General features: G+C 34.5%; 1 protein-coding gene and 1 pseudogene across 2 annotated transcripts; one reads left to right on the top strand and one right to left on the bottom strand.

Annotated features, from left to right (window-relative positions):
- The first annotated feature begins 1,726 nt into the window (after positions 1–1,726).
- LOC143586360 (methylsterol monooxygenase 1-2-like) lies at positions 1,727–5,017 on the top strand (annotated as a pseudogene). The gene is made up of 5 exons (XR_013144698.1): positions 1,727–2,046; positions 3,269–3,591; positions 3,713–3,860; positions 4,671–4,703; positions 4,782–5,017. The product of XR_013144698.1 is annotated as a methylsterol monooxygenase 1-2-like (transcript).
- A 2,690-nt stretch (positions 5,018–7,707) lies between these two features.
- Positions 7,708–11,534, bottom strand: LOC143586358 (photosynthetic NDH subunit of subcomplex B 3, chloroplastic-like). The gene is made up of 6 exons (XM_077067922.1): positions 11,359–11,534; positions 8,609–8,722; positions 8,460–8,513; positions 8,200–8,262; positions 8,055–8,117; positions 7,708–7,865 (listed from the first exon to the last, which is right to left on the bottom strand). Exons 1-6 carry the CDS (start codon positions 11,524–11,526, stop codon positions 7,830–7,832), a joined length of 498 nt encoding a protein of 165 aa, XP_076924037.1. The 5' UTR covers positions 11,527–11,534; the 3' UTR covers positions 7,708–7,829.
- Positions 11,535–21,716: the final 10,182 nt, after the last annotated feature.

The raw sequence follows: 21,716 nt of genomic DNA, 5'->3' as shown, positions 1-21,716 counted from the left end.
TGGGTAGGCAGCGGCTGACAGTGACCAGGCCTGCTGTGTACTATTCCTTTTCCACCAACTGCAGGCTATGCACGTGGTATGACAGGAGTTGGTGAGTAGGCAGCGGCTAATAGTGACATACAGTACAAGAGCATGCTGCTCGCCATACTGTTGTCAATGAGCTGTCGTATCTCTGGTCAGATCTTTTGCTCATACCTCGTCAGGTACAGTACAAAAGATCCTCCAGTATCGTACGGACTGGCTCATTTGGGCGGGAGTATTCCCCCTCCCGCCTTTGTGCGGGATTGTTCCCGGCTTTGCTCATTCCTTCAGGTGACTACTGAATTATTGAGAGCTAAGTGCCTTGTGCGTGTAGCCTTGCTGCGCGGGTGGCCTTCCCTGATGGCTTGTATCCGCAGCTGCGGGAACAGGCGGAGTACTTCACCATTGGGAGGCATTTCCTGCGGGAACAGCTTGCGTACTGCGCGTAAGGACGTCACGTCTCTGAGCATGGTGGGTCCTGCGGATCCAGTTGGTTTCTGCGCAGACGTCTCTCTTCAAGGTGAGTCCTGCGGGTCCAACTGGGCTCTGCTGGGACCTACCTCTTCAGAAATGGTTGGTGTTCTTGTACAAAAACTCCCACAAATAGACACTGTGAGTGAAGAGAGGGGAAAGGGTGGAGCGAACATGAATCGACCGCAAGCATTCAAGCCAAATTATATTAGCAAATCGTGGTCAAACACAACGGCCAAGCAATAAAACAACCTCCATACGGTCAAAAACACTACGAATAATGAAGCAAAACATCCACTCTACAGTCGGTGCCACACACCAACACTGTATCAACCGTCCAAACACTATATACTTGTATCAAAAGGGATTGACTCTAATACGCACATTTGAGATTAAAAAATACGATAAAAATCAATTAACAAACCATAATACTACTAAGCGACAAAAGATATATGTTGTAGAGTCACTTGAGAAAGTTTTCAATGTTTTAAAAAGTGTAAACTGTAAAATCGTCTGTTTGGTTTGGTCACATTTTACGTTCTTGTCAAAAAAGTTTTCTTATAATTTTTGTAACACGGTGATCCGTTAAGTCATACAAACATCCTCACAAATGTTTAATATAGGCGATGGACCAAACCAATACCAACCAAATTGCCGTCATATTCCCCATACGACACACAAATTTAGAGAAACTAGTTAAAAATGGGAAATTCTCAAAATGACCAACTTTGACCAACATATTCCAAGAATAGCCATTGTTTCGAAAAATTCCCAAAATGCCCATATTATTTCGTCAGATCCGACGGAAACAAGAACTAATTCGACAGATTAGTATAGCCTATCAGATGTTGACACATATATAGATTTTGACACATATATAGATTTCTCGACGGATCTGACTGATTATAAAATTTCCGACGTAATAATAAACAGTCATATCCGACGATTTTTTTTTCTTTTGACTATTTTGATTTTTTCCTAACCTTAGCTAAAGTTTAAAAAATATTGATCAAATCTGATTATTTTAAAAAGTTTCAGTCATAAAAAATTAAATACCTAGAGAAAACTGCCCCAAATTTATACCCCTTTAATGTTAAGTCACCGTACACACCACCACATGCCCAGTTGTCCATTCATTTCCCCCCATTATTTTATAACCAAAACAAACGAACAAACAAACAAACAAACACTCACACTCCTCATCACTTTCATCGCCACCGATCCCCAAATCCAAATGTTACCCTACGCCTCCATCCACGACGCCTCAACCGATCTCTCACCTCCTTCGAAACCTTATGGTTCGATTACACCGTTAACAAGTCCGATTACTTCGTCTACTGCCACAACATTCTCTTCCTCTTTATTATTTTCACTCTCGTTCCTCTCTTCTACGTCGTTACGGAACTCGTGTTCCGTGATTACGTTTCTGGTTATAAGATTCAACCGAAAGTTAAGCTCTCGTTGCGTGATCATTTTAAATGCTACGCGGATGTTATGCGCACGTTCGTGCTCGTGGTTGGACCGTTGCAGCTCGTCTCGTATCCTTAGATTCGAGTAAGTGTGCGGTTGTCATTAAGATAACCTTAAGTCTGATTGGTTGGTTCATTCGGACTTAAGATGTAGCTAGCATCTTAATTGTCAATAAGAAGAGAGGTAACCTTAAGTCTGATTAATTCATTTAGACTTAAGGTTACCTGGCCATTAAGAGGTAGCATTTTAAAGAGAGGTAACCTTAAGTCTGATTGATTTATTCAGACTTAAGGTTACCACTTAATGACCATTAAGAAGTAGCTAGCATCTTAATGGCCATTAAGAAGAGGTAACCTTAAGTCTGATTAATTCGTTCAGACTTAAGGTTACCTCTCTTTAAGATGCTACCTCTTAAAGGTAACCTTAAGTCTGATTGGTTGTTACCTTTAAATGACCTAAGAGGCTATGAACTATTAAGAGATAACATCTTAATGGCCATTAAGAAGAGAGGTAACCTTAAGTCTGATCGGTTGATGCATTCAGACTTAAGGTTAGCTCTTAAGGATCATTAAGAGGCTATGAAGTATTTGTATAATGAGATAAGTTGATTAAGTTCGGGTTTAATTTGTTTTAGTTATTTGTGTAAAAGGAGATAATGCCGTTTCTCATTTTGGTGTTTCCGTGATTGTTGTAATTGTTACTGATGAGAGATCAGATTCGTGAGTGCAAATTTGCACAGTAATGAGATTAGTTGATTAAGCTCAGGTTCAATTTCGTTTTGTTGTTTATGAAAAAGAAGACGATGATGTTTCTCATTTTTTGATCTGTGAACGTTACTGACAGAGATCAGATTCATGATTACGAATATTAACGGCAATGAGATTTGATAATTAAGTTCAGATTCAGTTTTGTTTTTGTTATTCACGAAGAACGAGATAATGAATATTTCTCAAGTTTATTGTGATTGTTACTGATGAGAGATCAGATTTGTTATTGCACATTTGCACAGTAATGAGATTAGTTAATTAAGTTTCGCTTCAATTTTGTTTTTGTTATTCATGAAAAAATTGATCTGTGTATGTCACCGATGAGAGATCAGATTTGTGAATTGTGATTTGAATCTTTGATCTCTCGAATCTCGATCATCATCAAGATCAAATGTAATATATTGATAAAAACCGGTTAAAGAAAATAAAAAGGCAATGAAGTGATTATATGATCTCTTTTATGTTTATCGTTACAGATAACATGATTACTCTAGTTGTACATTATAACTAGTTTATGCGATATACTTTGTCATTTGTAGATGATTGGTGTGAGAACAAGCTTGCCTTTACCATCATTAACGGAGATTACGTTACAACTGATCGTCTACTTTCTTATCGAAGACTATACTAATTATTGGATACATAGATTTCTTCATTGCAAATGGGGCTACGAGAAAATCCATAAGGTTCATCATGAATACACATCACCTATAGGATTTGCAGCCCCGTATGCGCATTGGGCAGAGGTACTGATCCTCGGGATTCCAACTTTTTTGGGCCCTGCAATTGTCCCGGGCCACATGATTACATTCTGGTTGTGGGTTGCCTTGAGGCAGATTGAGGCCATTGAGACTCACAGTGGGTAAGTTGACTAGTTGAGTATGCTTATAAGTTATATCTTACGCATTGACGGTTGACCTCCAAAACAACAGTATAATGTTAATGAACGGGTAAACTAATGTTGGAATTTTGTATTATAACAGGTATGATTTTTCATGGACGTTAACAAAATATATCCCGTTTTATGGTGGTGCTGATTACCATGACTATCACCATTATGTCGGAGGTCAAAGTCAAAGCAACTTTGCGTCTGTCTTCACCTACTGTGACTACATATATGGTACAGACAAGGTAAAATATAAATACACACATACGTATCAGGATCGGTTTAGAACTTCCAAATATTTTAAGAACTTTAAGAAAACCAATCATTTTATTTACTTAATTTTTATTTGTTTAATATGATTGGAGGGTAGTTTTGTCATTTATTGTATGTAGTTTGGTCATGTCATATTATAAAATAAAGAAATAAAATGATTGGTTGTTAGGAATTCTTGAAGTTTAGACCATATAGGGTTTGGATCAAATACAAATAAAATTAACGTGCTAACTGTGAGAATCAAGTAGTGTGATTATATACTCCCTCCGTCCCGGCCGAAGTGTCTTGGTTTGAAAAACTCAAAGTTTAAGGTAGATTAAATTGTTGTTTTTTTTTCTTACCAAATGACAATAATGCCCTTAGAAATTGGGTTCATAAATATTGTTTATTAATGTTAGTTGTGTGTGTTTAAGGGTAAACTTGGAAATTGGCTAATAAATTTTGAAAGTGGACATTTGTAATTGGACAAATAAAAAAGAAAATTTGGACACTTTAATGGGACGGAGGGAGTATATAACATAATGTAATTATAGTGTAGTGTAAACTTGTGATTTACATATGTAATCAAAAATTTGTTTTAAAAATATGACAAAACTACTCTTTAACAATAATAATAATATATATAAAAATTTCAAAACAACTGTTGGTTGTCAAGAGTTCTCAAAGTTCTTAAGTTTTTTGGAGTTCTGTAATGAAACTAACCCTATATATGTAATTTTAAGCTTTTGTTTTGTTAGTTTTATGATAGTGATAATAATATGTTTGTTTTCTAATCCAACCAGGGCTATAGGTACCAAAAGAGACTACTGCAACAGGTACTAAATAATACACTTTATATGCATTTATTGTTAATCGTAATATTAAAATGCATACTGAACTGAATTCCTATATAGTTAAAAGGTGACTTAAAAAACAACGGTGGATCTAAAGCTTCTGGTCCGGATATTAAATCGGAGTGATCATGAAGACTAAGAGCGCAATCGGGTATGCATTTTATTTTTTCTAGTGTGACCATACTATTATGGTATTATCTTGTATTCCGAGTTTAGGTTGTTAGATTTCGATATCGAATGTGATCATTTACATGATACTTTAGTAATATGACATCAGGTAATTTTGTTCCCAAGTATCAATATATAAGGTAGTCACCAAATTATATATATCTAGCAACAACAATCAATTTGATCGTTTTAAATAGTTTTTTTTATCTGTACATATACCACTCGGTTGACAGTCCATATGTTTTTGATTATATGGGTGTGAACAATTCGAGCGTGTTATGTGAGACCGGCTTGTTAAAAACGCTAATTAAGCCAGCTTATATGTGCTCGAGCTTAAAATAAACCTTATTTAAAGACGAGCTTGAGCTTCGTATACCAAATTTGATTGTGAGCTTAAACTAGTATATTATTCATATAACTATTTTTGTATAATGTACAATGTACATACATATATTACACATATAGTTATGATAATATAACTTAATAATATATATTATGTTATATATAATTAATTATAAATAGATAAATACATAATTATTAATAGATAAATAAGCAAGCTGAGACCAAAATTGAACTTGAAAATCCACTTGTTGAACTTGTGATTTTGTAACAGGCCAAGCTTTTTGGGCCAACTGATCGTTTATTGTTTTGGGCTTATTATTTGACACGCCAAGTTTAAGTTTAGTCAATAGTCAACTACTAGACGTGCACAAATCGGGTATTTAAAAAACCCGGAACCGGGTAGGAACCGGTTCCTGGTATGGTCAACAAAAGTCAAACCAGGTTCGGGTAGGAACCGGTTCCGGGTATAGTCGGGCATTTGATCGGGTTTTGACCGGTTCCGGGTCGGGTTTTGACCAGTTCCTCCGGGTTTTTTCCACCGGTTCCGGGTACGGCTCCGAGGAGAAATCCTATACCTGGTCCTACCGGCGGGTAGGGTATGGGTAGGAACCGGTTCCGGGTCGGTTCCGGAACCGATTATTTTGTGCACCTCTATCAACGACTCAAACCCAAATGATATATCTTTTCTCTACAAGTGTATATAACTTCTAATAAGAATTACAACATATTCTTTTTCAATTTTTTTTTCTATAGTGAAACTTAAAAGGGCAATATTTATGGCTAAATGTGGTTTTTAAAGCATCTCAAATGAGAGTTCTATAAATAAAGTCATGATTTTAAAGATTTTTTTCTTAATATGAATTCTTTAATTAAATTCATTAATATTAATATATTGTTTATTTCATTCTTAAACTCAAAATGTTAATATGTAGTGAAATATGTATATGCTTATAACAAAGCGATAGTTGACAAAATATAAGATGATAATAATACACATAAAAACCTTGAAATGAGTCCTAATGATGGAAGTTTACCTAATAATTAATTAATTAGGGGTGTTACTTAGACTCATCAGAGTAAATCTTTTCTACTCTTTACTATTTTGTTTGCATAATTAGTTCATATGAAAGAAATCCCTACCAAAATCATATGGGTGTTTGAACCACATGAGCTCTTTACAATGTATTGTGTGCTCCACAATGAAGTCTAAACACGCCTTGCAGCAAACATGGTATATCTCGTCGACAGAAATAGAGATGTTATGACTTATGACCTCTGGCTCTATGAATTTTATTTTTAAATGACTTAGTTTGACTATTCAAAAAAAGCTAGCATCACAACTTATCATCCATTTACCTTTTGTAACGATGTAAACGCCTGCTTTCTTTTAATAAATGAAAATTTTACCTTTTGTATCAATGTAAACGCTTGCTTTCTTTTAATAAATGAAAATTTTAAGTGGTCAAAGAAAAAATGAAATTGGAATGTACTGCTTTAAATTCGTCACAAAAAGAATTTAATATTTCTTTGAAAAAGAAAATGAAATGATTCAAACAAAAAACTGAATCTCCAGCTCCATCACCACCATCAGCATTCCCTTGGTCGTCGCCCACGATTACGACAATCGTCACAACATTTGTCGTAGTTACCACAACAAACCAACATTTTAAACAAATTTACAGATCAAACATGACTATTTTGACCAACTAAATTAACCATAAGGTTCCAATTCTTTTAATACACTCCGATTCCCTTAATTTTTTTAACTATTGTAGCAAATTCCAACTAAACAAACCACAAAATTCCAATACTTTTTAGTAAATATTAATAATAGAAAGGGATGAATGAGCATTAAAAATGGAGTTGAGAAGCTTAAATGCACATCCTACTATACCCTCGTGAAGTCATTATTATTGTGTGTATATTAGACCACACTAGCTTTTGAACCCGTGTATTACATGGGATTTGAAATAATAAAAATAAATTAGATCCGTTATTTCAATTGTGATTCTCAAAATACTTATAAATTAATTTAATGTAGATTTGATGAAAAAAAACAAACGGGTTGTTAACAAAAAGTTCTAAAATAGCATGGTTTTAATGGAAACGTTATGTGCTGATCTGCAAGAAATTAAAAAAAAAAGTAATAAGGTCAAGCCTCAGGTATGAAAATGAAACTTAATTCAATAATGAATAAAATTCACACTATGCTATAACCCACTTGACAAAATGGTTTTGACCTATGACCCATGAATAACTAAAATGAATGAGAAGAGAGATTAGAAATTAGGAGAAATGTAGACTTAATGAATAAAATCTACACTATGTTATAACTCATTTGACAAAATGGTTTTGACTCATGACCCTATGAATAGCTATAATGAATGAGAAAAGAGATTAGAATTAGATGAATTATAAGCTTGACACCTAAAATTCAACATTTTCTTTTATTAGTATAGTAAGACATGACATATTGATACACATGCCAAAACTAATCAAATGAATCATGTACTTATAATATTATTATTAATTGACTTTGTTGTGAACTTATTCACAAAGGTAGTATAGGAATATGTCTTTTGATACATATTTTTTATATCACTTCTTCCATTGAGGCAACCGCTGAATAACTACCTGCAATTTCAACCAAATCATCCAGAAATAAGTTTAAAACCAATATATTTTACCTCTAGTAAAAAGTTCAAGAAAAAAGTGAAAATAATGTTTCGACTCGTATGAAAATTACCCGTTTCAACATGACCTGACACGCTCATTTTACCACCTTTAAACCAAAATGAAGATGGTGACTGTCATAATGCTTACCTTCCCGGAGTTCTCTTTGTTACCGACTATAGTCTGGCAAGCTAACCTCCACGATTCCGGTTTCTGCTCAAGTTTATAAACACGGTTAAGATAAGCAAGATCTTTATTGATACTAAAAAACGTGTGCAAGGATGAAAATTAAAACCTTCTTCAAGTATTTAAGTTCGGTATTTGTTCTCTCATTTAAAAGCTCCTTTCCGTCTACAACCTGTGTGCATAATATAAAAAGAAACAACGTTAAAACAAATACACATTAGAACCATTAAAATAACCGAATGGGTGGCATGGCAGGTTGACCCGAAACACTTTTTATCCAAATTTTTAAAAAGAATTGGAAATGGGCGGGTGGTCAGGTTGACCCGAAACACTTTTTATCCAAATTTTCGTAACGGTTAGAACACGTACCTCCACGATGCAAGTGCCGCAGCTTCCCCCACCGCCACAGTTCATCACTTTTCCCTACAAAATCAAATTTTAACCAAAGTTTTTTATGTCATTTAAGACTTCCTTATAATGTGGGTAATATCTAATTGTGGAGGTGTAAAGTAACATACATACGTCCCGTAAAGCTCAAGCTTGTTATCCGCCATAATAGTCCTCAGAAGCTTCTCTCCGCTCACCGCCAACACTTTGTCCACCGGATACTTCCCATCTCCACCGGGTTTTGGCTGCATTTCATCACCACAACATCAACTCATTCATTAAGGGTATGTTTGGCAAGGATAAGGAGCTTTTATAAGCTTTTAGGAGCTACAAGTTTGAAGCTTTTATAAAAAAGCTCATATTTAATAAAAAGTTTTGTTTGGCTGAAGTAGCTTCAAACTTTTAGATTGGTAGAAAAAGCTCATTTTTCAAACGCTAGTATGGGTAGTGTTTGAGAAAAAGCTAGCTATAAGCTTTTACATATGAATTTACAAGTTTAGTACTTGAACTTATATAAACTTTTATTAATTTATATAATAGTTACACATTCAACCCTTATTCAAAACTAATTACCCCCACGACTTTTTTAGGAGCAACTTTTTAACACGTTAATAATTTTTTAAACAAATTACATCATAAAAATGAGTATTTTATTTTCCTTAATTTGAGTATGATATTGTTATACTTCTTTAACTTTAAAAAATTAACATACTACGTGATTATCGGGTAGGATCGGTAAAAAGTCGAGTTAGTTGAGCTCGAGTCATGTGTAAGACCAAATTAGGAGTCGAGTCAGACGAACTTGAGTCATGTGTAAGACCAAATTAGGGTCAGAACGAGTCGATACAAAAAAGGTTAAATTAGTTCGATTCGTGTCGGTACGCTTTTAAGTTGAAAGGGGTCAGGTCAGAAAATGTTTCAGATTAGAACAGTGCATGTTCAGAAAGGGATTCATATCAAACTATGTTGGTTTAAAAAATTATCTATTTGCAATTGCTGTATATTTCAGCTTTGTTTCTTGATTTTCGACATCATTTGCTTTTCCATGAATTACACGTCTACATTCAGATTATGTATGCACTGTCATCAGGTGAATCATGTACCGACACTAATTATGCGGTTGATATTAGGTTGTGCACCCATTCCGCCGCACCACGCGGGAACCCAGCTAGTTTTATTAAAAGCTTCCGCTACTTTGCCAAACACCTAAATATTTAAAAAGCTACAGCTGCCAACTTCCAGCCTTCAGCTTCTAGCCTTCAGCCTTCATCTTCCAGCTTACAGTTATCAGCTACCAGCTAGTTTTGCCAAACATACCCTAACTCTGGATTACATGTTACACACGTATAGGGTATGTTTGGCAGGAAGCTTTTAAGAGCTTCAAGCTTTAAAAAAAAAACTTATACTCGATTAAAAGCTTTGTTTGGTTCAAGGAGCTTGAAGCTTTTAGGTAAGGAGAAAAAGCTTAAAGCTTCAACTAGTAGTGTTTAGAAAGAGCTACTAGCTTTTAGTAATTTAATTTACTTAAATAACCTTCCAAAATAAATACATTTACTATTATTATTTTTCGTTATGCCTATTTTAGTAATTTTATACATTTTATTAAAAGTTTCAGCTACTCTGCCAAACATTCAAATATATCTAAAAAGTTACAGCTAACAGCTACAGCTTTCAGTAACCAGCTACAGCTACCAGCTAATTTTGCCAAACATACTCATAATCCATGCATAGCAAATAACTAAATATATTATTTTTTTCAATTGCTCTAATTCACCTTTTACCCATTAGTAATGTCTAAATATATTAATAATTGAATATCAAATGTTGTACAAAATAAGTTTTTAGAGATCCATGAGTTATTACTATCATTTTTTCATTTACAATTATGGGTGTCGTTTTTACTCGAAACCTGAAACAACTCAAACCCGATTAAGATGGAACCCGAAACTTGAAGGTATAATTTGGTTCGATAATTGGGTTAAAGAAAGTTTAATCGGGTTAACCCAAATTTACAATAAAAAAATGTATTTGCACATATAACACAAGGTTTTGTGTTATTATCTACAGTGTTTTGAAAACCGTTCAAACCGGCCGGTTGCACCGGTTAAACCGGATTTCGCATAGCAGATCGGTATTTTGAGCCCGATATATTTGGCTGGTTTGCTAGAACACCGTACCGGCGATTTTTTTCCCCTTAAAATACTGGTTTTTACCGGCAAACCGGTTTTAAGTATGAGAATTTTTTATATTTGCGGCCCATATTTTTCCATAATTACTTTTAACCCAAAAATTAACATCCAAACGTGTAAATTTTAGGACTATTTTTTAAAAATTGAGTGCTTTGGTATTATTTTTTTAATATAGATTAATTTTTAGATTATTTTTGTTATGAAATCATTTACTTTTAGGTTATTTTTGAAGTTGAAGTTGAATTTATAAGAAATAATAAGGTAAACTATTCAACCGGTTGAACTTTCCGGTATAACCCGGTTCAACCGGTTGTAACATTTTTTAGTCTAATCCGGTACAAGTAAAATACCGGTTTTTAAAACATTGATTATCTACTGAATCCAATGTTAATTAAATTGTAAAGTATACATCCCAACATGTACTTAGAAACCCGATCCCAAATAACATGAAACCGATTAACTGGGTCGATAAACGGGTATGATTCCTATAACAGAAAACAATTAAAAAACCCGAACAACACCCCCATTTTCATTATGATTGTTTTATTATTTAATAACTTGCTTAGTTGCTTATAACTAATTTTATCCATAGCTTATCTTAAAATATTATTATTCTTATCTTATACTTTCATTACGGTTTCAAAGCTATTTAATTAATACGAATGTCAAAACAAATGATAGTAAACTATTACCCCTACAAATTCAAGCTCAATTTCTTGCATGGTTGTGGGTGGTTCTTCAGTAGCGGCAAATGACACCATGGGTCCCTTTCTGGTGGAAGATATGATGGATTTTGGGAAGCTTTTTTTGCCGGTGGGTATTTCATGTGACCGAAGGGAGAAATTCAAGGCGAATGCCATTTTTTTTTGTTATTATTATTATTATTATTTTTTGGCAATATTTCTTGAAATTTATTTTCTTTTTGGTTTGAATGTGGTGTTTCTGGAACCACATATTCTTTCTAGTTTCTACCAAGTTCTAATATTTGGAAAGTTTCACTACAACCCTCAAACTTATACATGAGTTGTAAAATGGCCCTATAGGTGTCCAATATAAAATGACACAAAGAGATAACCTTACTAACCGGTATGCATCATACGTCTCTTAGGTTTCCTTTTAAGTCACACCCTGAAACACCCATAACTTATTGGTAAAACATTTAGAAACACTTTGCGGAAAATAGGCCTAGGTATTTTTTTTCCTTCTTTTGATATTTTAATATTACTCGATAAAGGTCATTGTTAACATGATGCCGGTTACATTTTGTAAACACATTGAGCATGAGTAAATTATATTGATGATCTTTTCTTTTACAACAAATTTCGGCATGAGTGCATTACCTTCTCGTATTAAAGCAAATCCTTACGAAAACGAAATACGTTTAACCACAAACAAGTCATGAAAATATGTGTAACTCAAATAACATGCAAATGGGGCTATGAGAAAATCCATAAGGTTCATCATGAATACACATCACCTATAGCCTATAGGATTTGCAGCCCCGTATGCGCATTGGGCAGAGGTACTGATCCTCGGGATTCCAACTTTTTTTGTAACATCCCAATTTTTCGTTCGGATAATAATAATAATAATAATAATAATAATAATAATAATAAATATGATATGATAAGTAGGCTTTTAGATGGACTTAATTATGGACCAAAAGGGAAAGATGGGCCTTAGGTCCATGGGCTTAAGGGAGTATAAATACCCCTTAAACCCTAATCCTTTCCATTATTATCAATCTCTACACCATAGCCTACACCTTAGAAAACACACACAACACCATCTTATAACCCGAACCAAGATCCGAAGGCGAAAACCCGAGCTTGTTGGTGCTGGAACGTCGTGACGGACCAAGACAACATCAAGGCTTAACCGTGTTCGTAGTTCGACTCGTTCAAGGTACGTTTATAGTTAGAAATCGTTCGTATAGGTTCGGTTTTATTTGGGAAATCATAGATCTGTGTTAGTTTGTTATAAACGAACCCAAAACAACAAATATTACTGGAATTGATTAGCATTTGATAGGTTAATTGTTAACTTAAAAGAACCCGTAACCTATATGCCTAAATCGCACCCCTTAAACATCGAAAGTTTGGCTGATTTGATGGTTAGGGTTTGTAGGCGTTGGTCAGACGATTCCATTGATACCAAAATCGTGAGATTTGGTTAATAAACGAAGGTTTAATTGCACATCTAAGATCTGTTGACTATTTGCTGTTCTTGACGATTTTGACTTTGACCCTTGAGTCAAAGTCTGGATAAGAACTATGGGTGATTCGTTATGGGTGATTCTTTAGCTAGTTCGTTATGGGAGCTTAGCGAAACAGAGGGTGATTCATTAGCTAGTTCGTTATGAGAGCTTAGCGAATCAGAGGGTGATTCGTTAGCTAGTTCGTTATGGGAGCTTAGCGAATCAGAGGGTGATTCGTTAGCTAGTTCGTTATGGGAGCTTAGCGAATCAGAGGATGATTCTTTACCCAATTCGTTAAGGGCAAAGTAACGAACTAGGAGTTTAATATAAAGACAGAATGGTCCCTGGACTTAGAAAAGAATTATATAATTACATAACAACCCTTGGAGTTTGGCAATTTATGAAAGATACCTTTAAAGGTTAATGAGTAACGATTAACTAACCGGGTAATGATTTAATGAAGTAAAACAGCTTAGACGTGTAAGACTAATTAAGTAGCAATGAGATGACTAGAGCGGTACTTAATACTGTAATTATTAAACAGTTAGACGCGCACAGCTCAAGAAGGAGTAACCGTTAGCAGAAGAAGTAACCGAGTTCAGGTGAGTTTCTAGCCCCATTCCTCGTTATGTTTTCGGGGCTGTGTGCATACTCGATGTGTTTGTTAATACATTTATCCTAAGTGATAAGTGTATGCCATACGTGATATATGTGATAGATATGAATGATTGCTTGTCGGTACGCGAACGATCTTCGAATATTACGCGTACTGTCAGGTTATAAATAAAGAGATAAATATTATATATGGATGATGTATGATTGTTATGAATGAATGCTTGTCAGGGCTGTGAACGATTTTCGGATATTGCACGTGCCGACAAGGAGTATGATTGTTAATAGAGTGATGTGAAGAACGCCTAGAGTGTTCTTATGCTATAAACTGTATATGTGAAGAATGTGTATGCAGGTACAGGAACAGTATGGTAGTTCTACGTCCGACGTAGCGAGTTAGGATGGCAAATCCCTCTAACGCCCGTTAGACATGGACTTGGCAGGTGATGGCGTAGTTAAGGACTGTGGGCCTTATACGTGATATAGATGATAGATGTAAACGTAGATAGGGACAGTGGGCCTTATACGTGTTATAGGTATAGACGTCAACGTATATAAGGACTGCAGACCTTATACGTACTATAGATAGACGTCGGCACAGTAAAGGACTGTGGACCTTATACGTGCTATATTTGTGTTGTGGCAGCATAGGAAAGGACTGTGGACCTTACACGTGCTGTATTTGTGTTGTGGTAGCATAGGGGAGGACTGCGGACTTCGTACGTGCTATGGTTAGGTTGCAACATAGGGAATGACTGAGGACCTTGTACGTGTTGTTAATATAGGATGGTATAGGGAAGGACTGCGGACCTTGCACGTACCATAATCGATGAACATAGGTAAGGACTGCGGACCTTTTACTTGTTCACGACCTTGAGTACAGGTATAGACGGCAGACTATGAACGTACTCTCGGTAGACTGGGGTTAGTGATTGTAGATATGTATGATAGTAAGTATGTATGTAGAACAGAAGGGTAACTAGTTAAGTATGAGTATGTATCTTCGGATACGTAAGTATGTATGATATGTGTATGTAATGTATGATTACCTGATTAACTAGAACTCACTCAGCGTAGCTGACTTTTAGTATGCACGCAGGTGATCAGACTGAAGAGTTAGCATGAGGATGGCACGTGGCATGGACTGAACGACTGACATCTGAAGATGAAAGAAATGATGTTTTAAAAGTAATGTTTTAAGTTGGTTTTAAGGAAAAGATTAAATGTTTTGTAATAAACGGTTAAGTTTTATATTTCGCGAAAGTTTTAATTAACTCTGATTTGTAAGAACTGTGTTTATGAGTAAATCCGACGCTAAAGTAGGGCTACAGGGAACGGGGCCTTACATTTTTGGGTCCCGCAATTGTCCCGGGCCACATCACCTATAGGATTTTTTTAAATTTGCACTTTTAGGGGTATTTTTCGGGTATACATCGGGTATTGGAAAAACTGGTTCCGGGTATGGAACCGGTTTGGGTTTTCGGGTATTACCGGGTACAAATCGGGTCTGGTTCGGGTTCGGGTTTTAGTACCAAAATGCATACCCTATCCGTACCCCTACGGGTAAGGTCGGGTACGAGTTTAGGTATTAAGAACCCGGGTATTAAAGAAACCGATTCCGGGTTTTATTTCGGGTCCGGTTCCGGGTTCGGGTTTTTTGTACACCTCTAATTTGATTGTTGAACTCGTGATTTTGTAACAGGCCAAGCTTTTTGGGCCAATTGATCAGTTTCTTATTTTGGGCTTATTACTTGATACGCAAAGTACTTTAGTTTAGTCAATAGTCAAACGACTCAAACCCAAATGACATATATTTTCTCTAACTCCTAGCAAGAATTACAACATATTCTTCTTTTTTTATTTTTTTATTTTTTGTATAATGAAACTTAAAAGGGCAATAATTTATGGCCAATGTGTTTTTACAAAGCATCTCAATATAGAAAAATCATGATTATAAAAATTTTTCTTAACATGAATTCTTTAATTAAATTCATTAATATTAGTATATTATTCACTAGGTTATTAACCCGTGTGGAAATATTGAAATTTTCAAACTAACACGTGTCATTTGTAAGGACAACATAAGTTGTTATATGTTATTCAGGACGACAACATACTTTAAGTTGTAAATAATACTTGTACGAAAACAAATGATTGTGAAATACAAAGGTAAACCAAAAAATTCCAATTCTTTTAATACACTCCGATTCCTTAATTTTTTTTAACTATTGTAGCAAATTCCAACTAAACAAACCACAAAATTCCAATACTTTTTAGTAAATATTAATAATAGAAAGGGATGAATGAGCATTAAAAATGGAGTTGAGAAGCTTAAATGCACATCCTACTATACCCTCGTGAAGTCATTATTATTATTGTGTGTATACTGTATATTAGACCACATGTGACATAATAAAACCACAAACCAAATATTAACATATGAAACTGGAAGTTTGAAAAACGTTTTATACAAAAGAAACAAAAAAAGAAAAGTGACGTGTGCTGGCCCACCTACCATAGAACAACGTTATCAATGACGAAAGCATCTACAAGATTACAATGTTTGGTTAAAGCCCACCAAAGTTTGGTTTAAGCATCTTCCGTTTTTATGCTAATTTTTATTGACTCATGTTCGATTCATGTTTATAGTATTTAGTTTCAGACTAGAGTAATGATGAGAAATTAGATGAGTACATGACTTTTACTATTTGGATTTTTAAACTGAGCGTGTTTTATCTCATCGCACGATCGAAAGACGAGTGTATTCTTATGTGGTGAATTTAGCCAGTAAGCTTTTAATTAACAAAAATCAAGCTGTTTGGAGCACCGTTTCCGGGTAAGTTTTGCATCATTCGATTCGTATCCTCGTTCCGACAGAATACCCTAAAACATCAATTTGAAATTTGGAAGAAAATTAACGTCGTTAAGTATTTTATTTATTAAACCGCAAAATGCGAGTGAAGACCATGGAATGGAGATGATAAGGATGATTCTAAAAAAAGGTATCTATAGGCAGCATGTCCTTGGACATTGCACATATAGAACCTTAAAAAGAAATATTCTAAGATCATGTGTAGTGGAAGAGTTACACCGCCTCACTCAAAGTTATGAATGAAGTTATGGGTTTCAAAGTTATGTACATAACTTTTAATGAGAGATGTCTTTACTACACGTGTCTAAGGCTATGAAAACGTTATTGAATTAACACAAATGTCCCTGAACAAGAACTTGCTTTGGAAGTGTGCTAGCGCAACTACCACTCATTAACTTGTCACGACATTGGATGCAATCCGCAAACAAGATAAAGCGTTAGGAGATTAGTAAAAAAAAGATCGCACCAAGACATTGTTCCGCAACTAATTTTAGTGGTATGAATATAGAAAATATTTTTTTTTTGAAGGAAAAATAATGCAAAACATGGAACAAGTATAATAGTTGGTCATCCTAGCTATTTTCTGTTTACATTTTTCATTCTTCTGGATTTAACTTGGTTAAATGTGGGACGGGGCTGTTAATTATACAACTGTTTAAAACATGATTAAAACTGATAATAAAAAAAGTATACTATGTGTTTTTTTTATTTTTTAAATAATTAATATTAGTAGGCTAGACTCCATCATTCCTCTTTATTGACATTTAAACTTAAAATTTTATGAACATACGATATAAAGTAGTTAAAAGAGTCGTATTTGTGATACTTGTGTTAAATGTGTCGTCTCTAACATGTTTAATACGATAAAACCTATTTTGTTGGTATCGGTTAAATGCGTATAATTTATTAAGTTTAATTCCATTAAAGAAAATCTTTATAATTTCTTGACGGTATATTTTCTTATTCTTCCTTCATTAGTGCTTGATTATTAAACTAGTCAAATACCTAACAGTGACTAATTTGTCATTTTCTAGACATAATTTTTTAGGTCAATAAAATAAATACATTCTGTATTTTATTTTATTCTCTAAAGAATAGACACTATGATTTTCTAATCTTATATTCTTCTTAGGCCTAGGCTACTCTTCAATCTTCATCTTTTGACAACCTTTTAAGACATGTTCATCAACAGTTGATTGGTCATCATATTATTTTTAGTTACAAAGAATTTTAATAATAATTAGTATTAGAAATAAAACTTAACCCTCTTCATCCATATGAGGTTATTATAAAATTGTTTTAAAATAAATTAGATTTGGTCAATGTTGTGTTTTTGGATTTCATTTATGATTGAATATATTTCTAAATCACGTGTACATGGTTTTCATATCATGGTTTTCATATTTAATTATTTCGCGTAGCATAAAATCGATAATTGGAAACCATTGTCCATTGCAATCCTTCATGAATGTTATGACTGTTAACGATTATAACTGCTATAACCGTTGCAGTTATATCATCTTCAATAATGAAGAAAACGTTGATTTTTATGAATAACTTTGAGTTTGAAGCCCAAAGTTAGTACTAAAGGACAATTTTAGTTCTTAAGACCAAACTTATTTTTTATATTTTTATTATAAATTTTGTTTGAAAAAGCTCAAAGTTAATTTTGATCATCGGTTTTGGTTCTAAAGAACACTAGTTAAATATGATGATCAAATTCAACCAAATTTGAACATTTTTTTTATTTCGAAGCAATATCCAATATATAACAAAACAAGGAAAATAAAATTTTAATAATTAACCCCGGCTAGGGCCTTGGAGCCCACTTTTTTTTCTCCGTTTGTTCTTAAATGACTCTAAATTACCCAAAATGTATTGATGATATTAAAATCACCAACAATCCACGCATTTGTAAATAATATGTTTGTTTATTACTTTTTTGAATGACTACTAAAAATACACCTATTTAATCCACCTAATAACCCCCAATGTGTGGGGATCAAACCGGTGGTCATAGGATAGAGGGTAATGATGACCGTCGTTTGAGTCAATTAAAAACCTAATTATTCTAAATACATAGAGCAAGTAGGGTATCGTATCACAAGGAGTATGTGGTCAATGCAATTCGTGTAACAGATTTAATATTATGAAGTAAACGGTTTTAGTGATGATCACACAAGCAATAGTTTAAATTAAGAGAACTAAGAAACGAACAAGTAAACGAGTATTAAGCAGTTAACAAAGCAAACCACACCCAGGAATTCAAGTAAGCAACCAAACAGTATATCATGCAACCTAACAAATTGATTATTAACGATTAACTAAAAACTGATCAACTAGACAAAACCTTAGACGTCAACAATTACTTTACACACGACACTGGTTATCAAACAGTCACTGTCAGTGTGACTCAGTTAAGGGTAATTGTACGTTTTATCGTATTCAATCTAATCAAACAGTTATATGACTAATTATCTAGCAACTGGTAACAGATCGTTCAGACCAACGTAAACCTAAACCGACCGAACACACAGAAATACTAAACATCAATAATCATATATCAATCTTCAATAACAAAACATAAGTATTCTTAATCACATGAGAAAAACTGTAAATGGTTACAAACTATACATCCGGGTGCGATTCTAGGAGACTAGCCGAGCCGCGACATCATCGAATCTTCAATACGGATGATATAGATCATAGATATAGTTTTGACACGAGCTAGGGTAGTGGAAATCGCCTATAGGACTGCTGGAAATTGCCTCTTGGTTGTAAAAACGGAGTTAGGGTTTTCTCTTGATGAAAAAGAAGCTAAAAACTCAAAATCCCGTCTCTGGTCTTCAAAGGCCAATCGCGTACCGCGATTGACCACAAAGTCAAATTTTAAAATGCTACCCATTGCGGTACGCGATGAGTACTTCAGCAGGCCCATCGCGTACCGCGATGGGACCCTGTTACAGCCAACTTCAACTATTTCATCGATTTGCGTGCTGGACATCCCGGGTCTTCATTCCGTGTCACAACAGGTCCATAATGAGTACTTTAACGCCTATGACCTGAAATCCAATAAAACACGTATGAAGTATTGATAGTTCTCTAATAAACAGTTAAAACTAAATAATAAACGAACTAAAACATATACAAATTAACCGACCATCAGGTAGCGATTGACCACAAAGTCAAATTTTAAAATGCTACCCATTGCGGTACGCGATGAGTACTTCAGCAGGCCCATCGCGTACCGCGATGGGACCCTGTTACAGCCAACTTCAACTATTTCATCGATTTGCGTGCTGGACATCCCGGGTCTTCATTCCGTGTCACAACAGGTCCATAATGAGTACTTTAACGCCTATGACCTGAAATCCAATAAAACACGTATGAAGTATTGATAGTTCTCTAATAAACAGTTAAAACTAAATAATAAACGAACTAAAACATATACAAATTAACCGACCATCAGGTAACACCAACTCTGTAAGGCCAAAGCCCTTTGGTAATTTTGTTCACCAAGTTATCAAATGAAATAAATATAAATTATGTATTTTCTATAAGTTAAAGCAGCTTCAATACAACATTTTTTTAGGTAAAAAGGCCGAAGCCTTGGCAAATATTTATTAAATACAACAACATTTTTAGTGACCACATATAAGGATATGAAACTGTGAAACTTAACGATGAGCAATGCATGGACGTTTGCATTGTGTTGATGGATTCATGATCGTTCATGGACAAACCAGCTGATACATGGTTGCCGTGTGTCTCGTATGTATGGACATTTTCTTTTACGTTTTTCATTAATTTTTCTTTTTCAAAAATTCAGTTATGTTTAGCTTGTTTAAAGAATTTTTAAAAGGAATTCATAAGAATTTGTGAAACTTACATACTACAAAAAAAATTGTAGTGGTTATAAATAGTTTATTATCTCCATACTCGGGGATGATCGGATGGGTAGTGACTTGTTAGTTGTTAGTGATTTAGATAATTGTTAAAAAAAAAAGAAAATCTAGTAAATATTTATAATTTTGAAAAATAATTATAAACTTTATCAGAAACGTGTATCCATATAATTATATATATTAAAACGGACATTTAAATACAACTTACTTTTTTATTTAATAAAAGTACGGCCAAGATATTTATATAAAAATATATAAAGTATTGTAAAGATTAATTAGTGACATGAATAGGTGGGCACTTGATAAAGGATAAATACAAAGTACTATAGCATACAATAATAGTGAAGTATATGACAAGATGTGTGAACTAAAATTAGAGTGGCAAACGATTAGATGTATTGTCTTATATTTATTTTAATTTTCTTTCTCAAATAAGTGATTTAGATGGCCAATTAAAAAAAAGTACACTGATGGTTCTTATGATGCGTCTATACTTCCAAAACGATAGACATTTCTTACTTCACTCTAAGACCATGTGTAGTGGAAGAGTTATGGGAGATATAAAGTTATGGCCCATAACTCTCCCTTACTCCACCCCCCTAAATGTTATGGGTTAAATTATGGGTTCAAAGTTATGTATATAATTTTAAAGGGTGGTGTTTTGTGTGTGTGAGAGAGGGAGAGAGACTAATTGTATCTGATTTTTGCGAAGTTATGACTACACAATCTTTTTGCAAAAATCTATAACTCTGACTAGACACCACATGACGTATAGACGTGCACAAATCGGGTACAGTTGAAAAACCCGAACCGGTTCGAAACCGGTTTTTTCACACCGGGTAGGAAACGACACCGGTTCCAGTCAGGAACCAGTTCGGTTCCCGACCCGAACCGATGCCCCGAAATGCCAACTTTTAGGAACCGGGACCGGTTATTACTTAAAAACCGGTTGCACCGGTTTTTTTTTAAATTCAAATAATCTAGCCGTTAGAAACCAGTTCCAACGGCTATATAGCCGTTTTTGACCGTTGGAGCCGGTTTTTTACTATAATTAGGTTATTTTCATTCTATAAATAGCAAGGTATGGTGTGTCCTTGTTAAACCACTTCCAAAACTATAAAACACACTCCAAAACACAATTAAGCTTAAACCGACAACAAATGGCAACTAATGACGACGTTGTTTTGGTGATCGAAACAACAAGATGCCCCGATGTTTGGGTTCATTGCGATTTGTGTCTCATGACCGACTCATAAGAGATGGCTCGTTGCAAATATTGCTCGAAGTTTCTTAAAGCATGGTCCAACTCGACATTACGAAAACATACGAATAAGTATTGTCGAGAGAAAAGAAGTTTGGATGCTAAAAAAGCGGAAGTGGGAGAGTCGTCCCGCTCTACAACCCAAGCATCTACAACCGGTGACAACGCTTAATCGTTGTAGAACGCCGGATTAAAACGACGGA

The sequence above is a fragment of the Bidens hawaiensis genome, unplaced genomic scaffold (genome assembly GCF_021521415.1).
Source record: "Bidens hawaiensis isolate Kalapana, Puna unplaced genomic scaffold, B.hawaiensis_p1.1 tig00034616_1, whole genome shotgun sequence".
Classification (NCBI taxonomy): Eukaryota; Viridiplantae; Streptophyta; class Magnoliopsida; order Asterales; family Asteraceae; genus Bidens; species Bidens hawaiensis.
Note: the sequence above shows the minus strand (reverse complement) of the source record. Positions and strands in the feature narration are given on the sequence as shown.

Coding starts and splice junctions, on each gene's coding strand:
- LOC143586358 (XM_077067922.1), bottom strand. CDS start 11,526: ATGGCATTCGCCTTGAATTTCTCCCTTCGGTCACATGAAATACCCACC. Junction 8,514..8,608: donor TTGAGCTTTACGGGACGTAT/GTATGTTACTTT, acceptor TTGATTTTGTAG/GGAAAAGTGATGAACTGTGG. Junction 8,118..8,199: donor AACTTAAATACTTGAAGAAG/GTTTTAATTTTC, acceptor AAACTTGAGCAG/AAACCGGAATCGTGGAGGTT.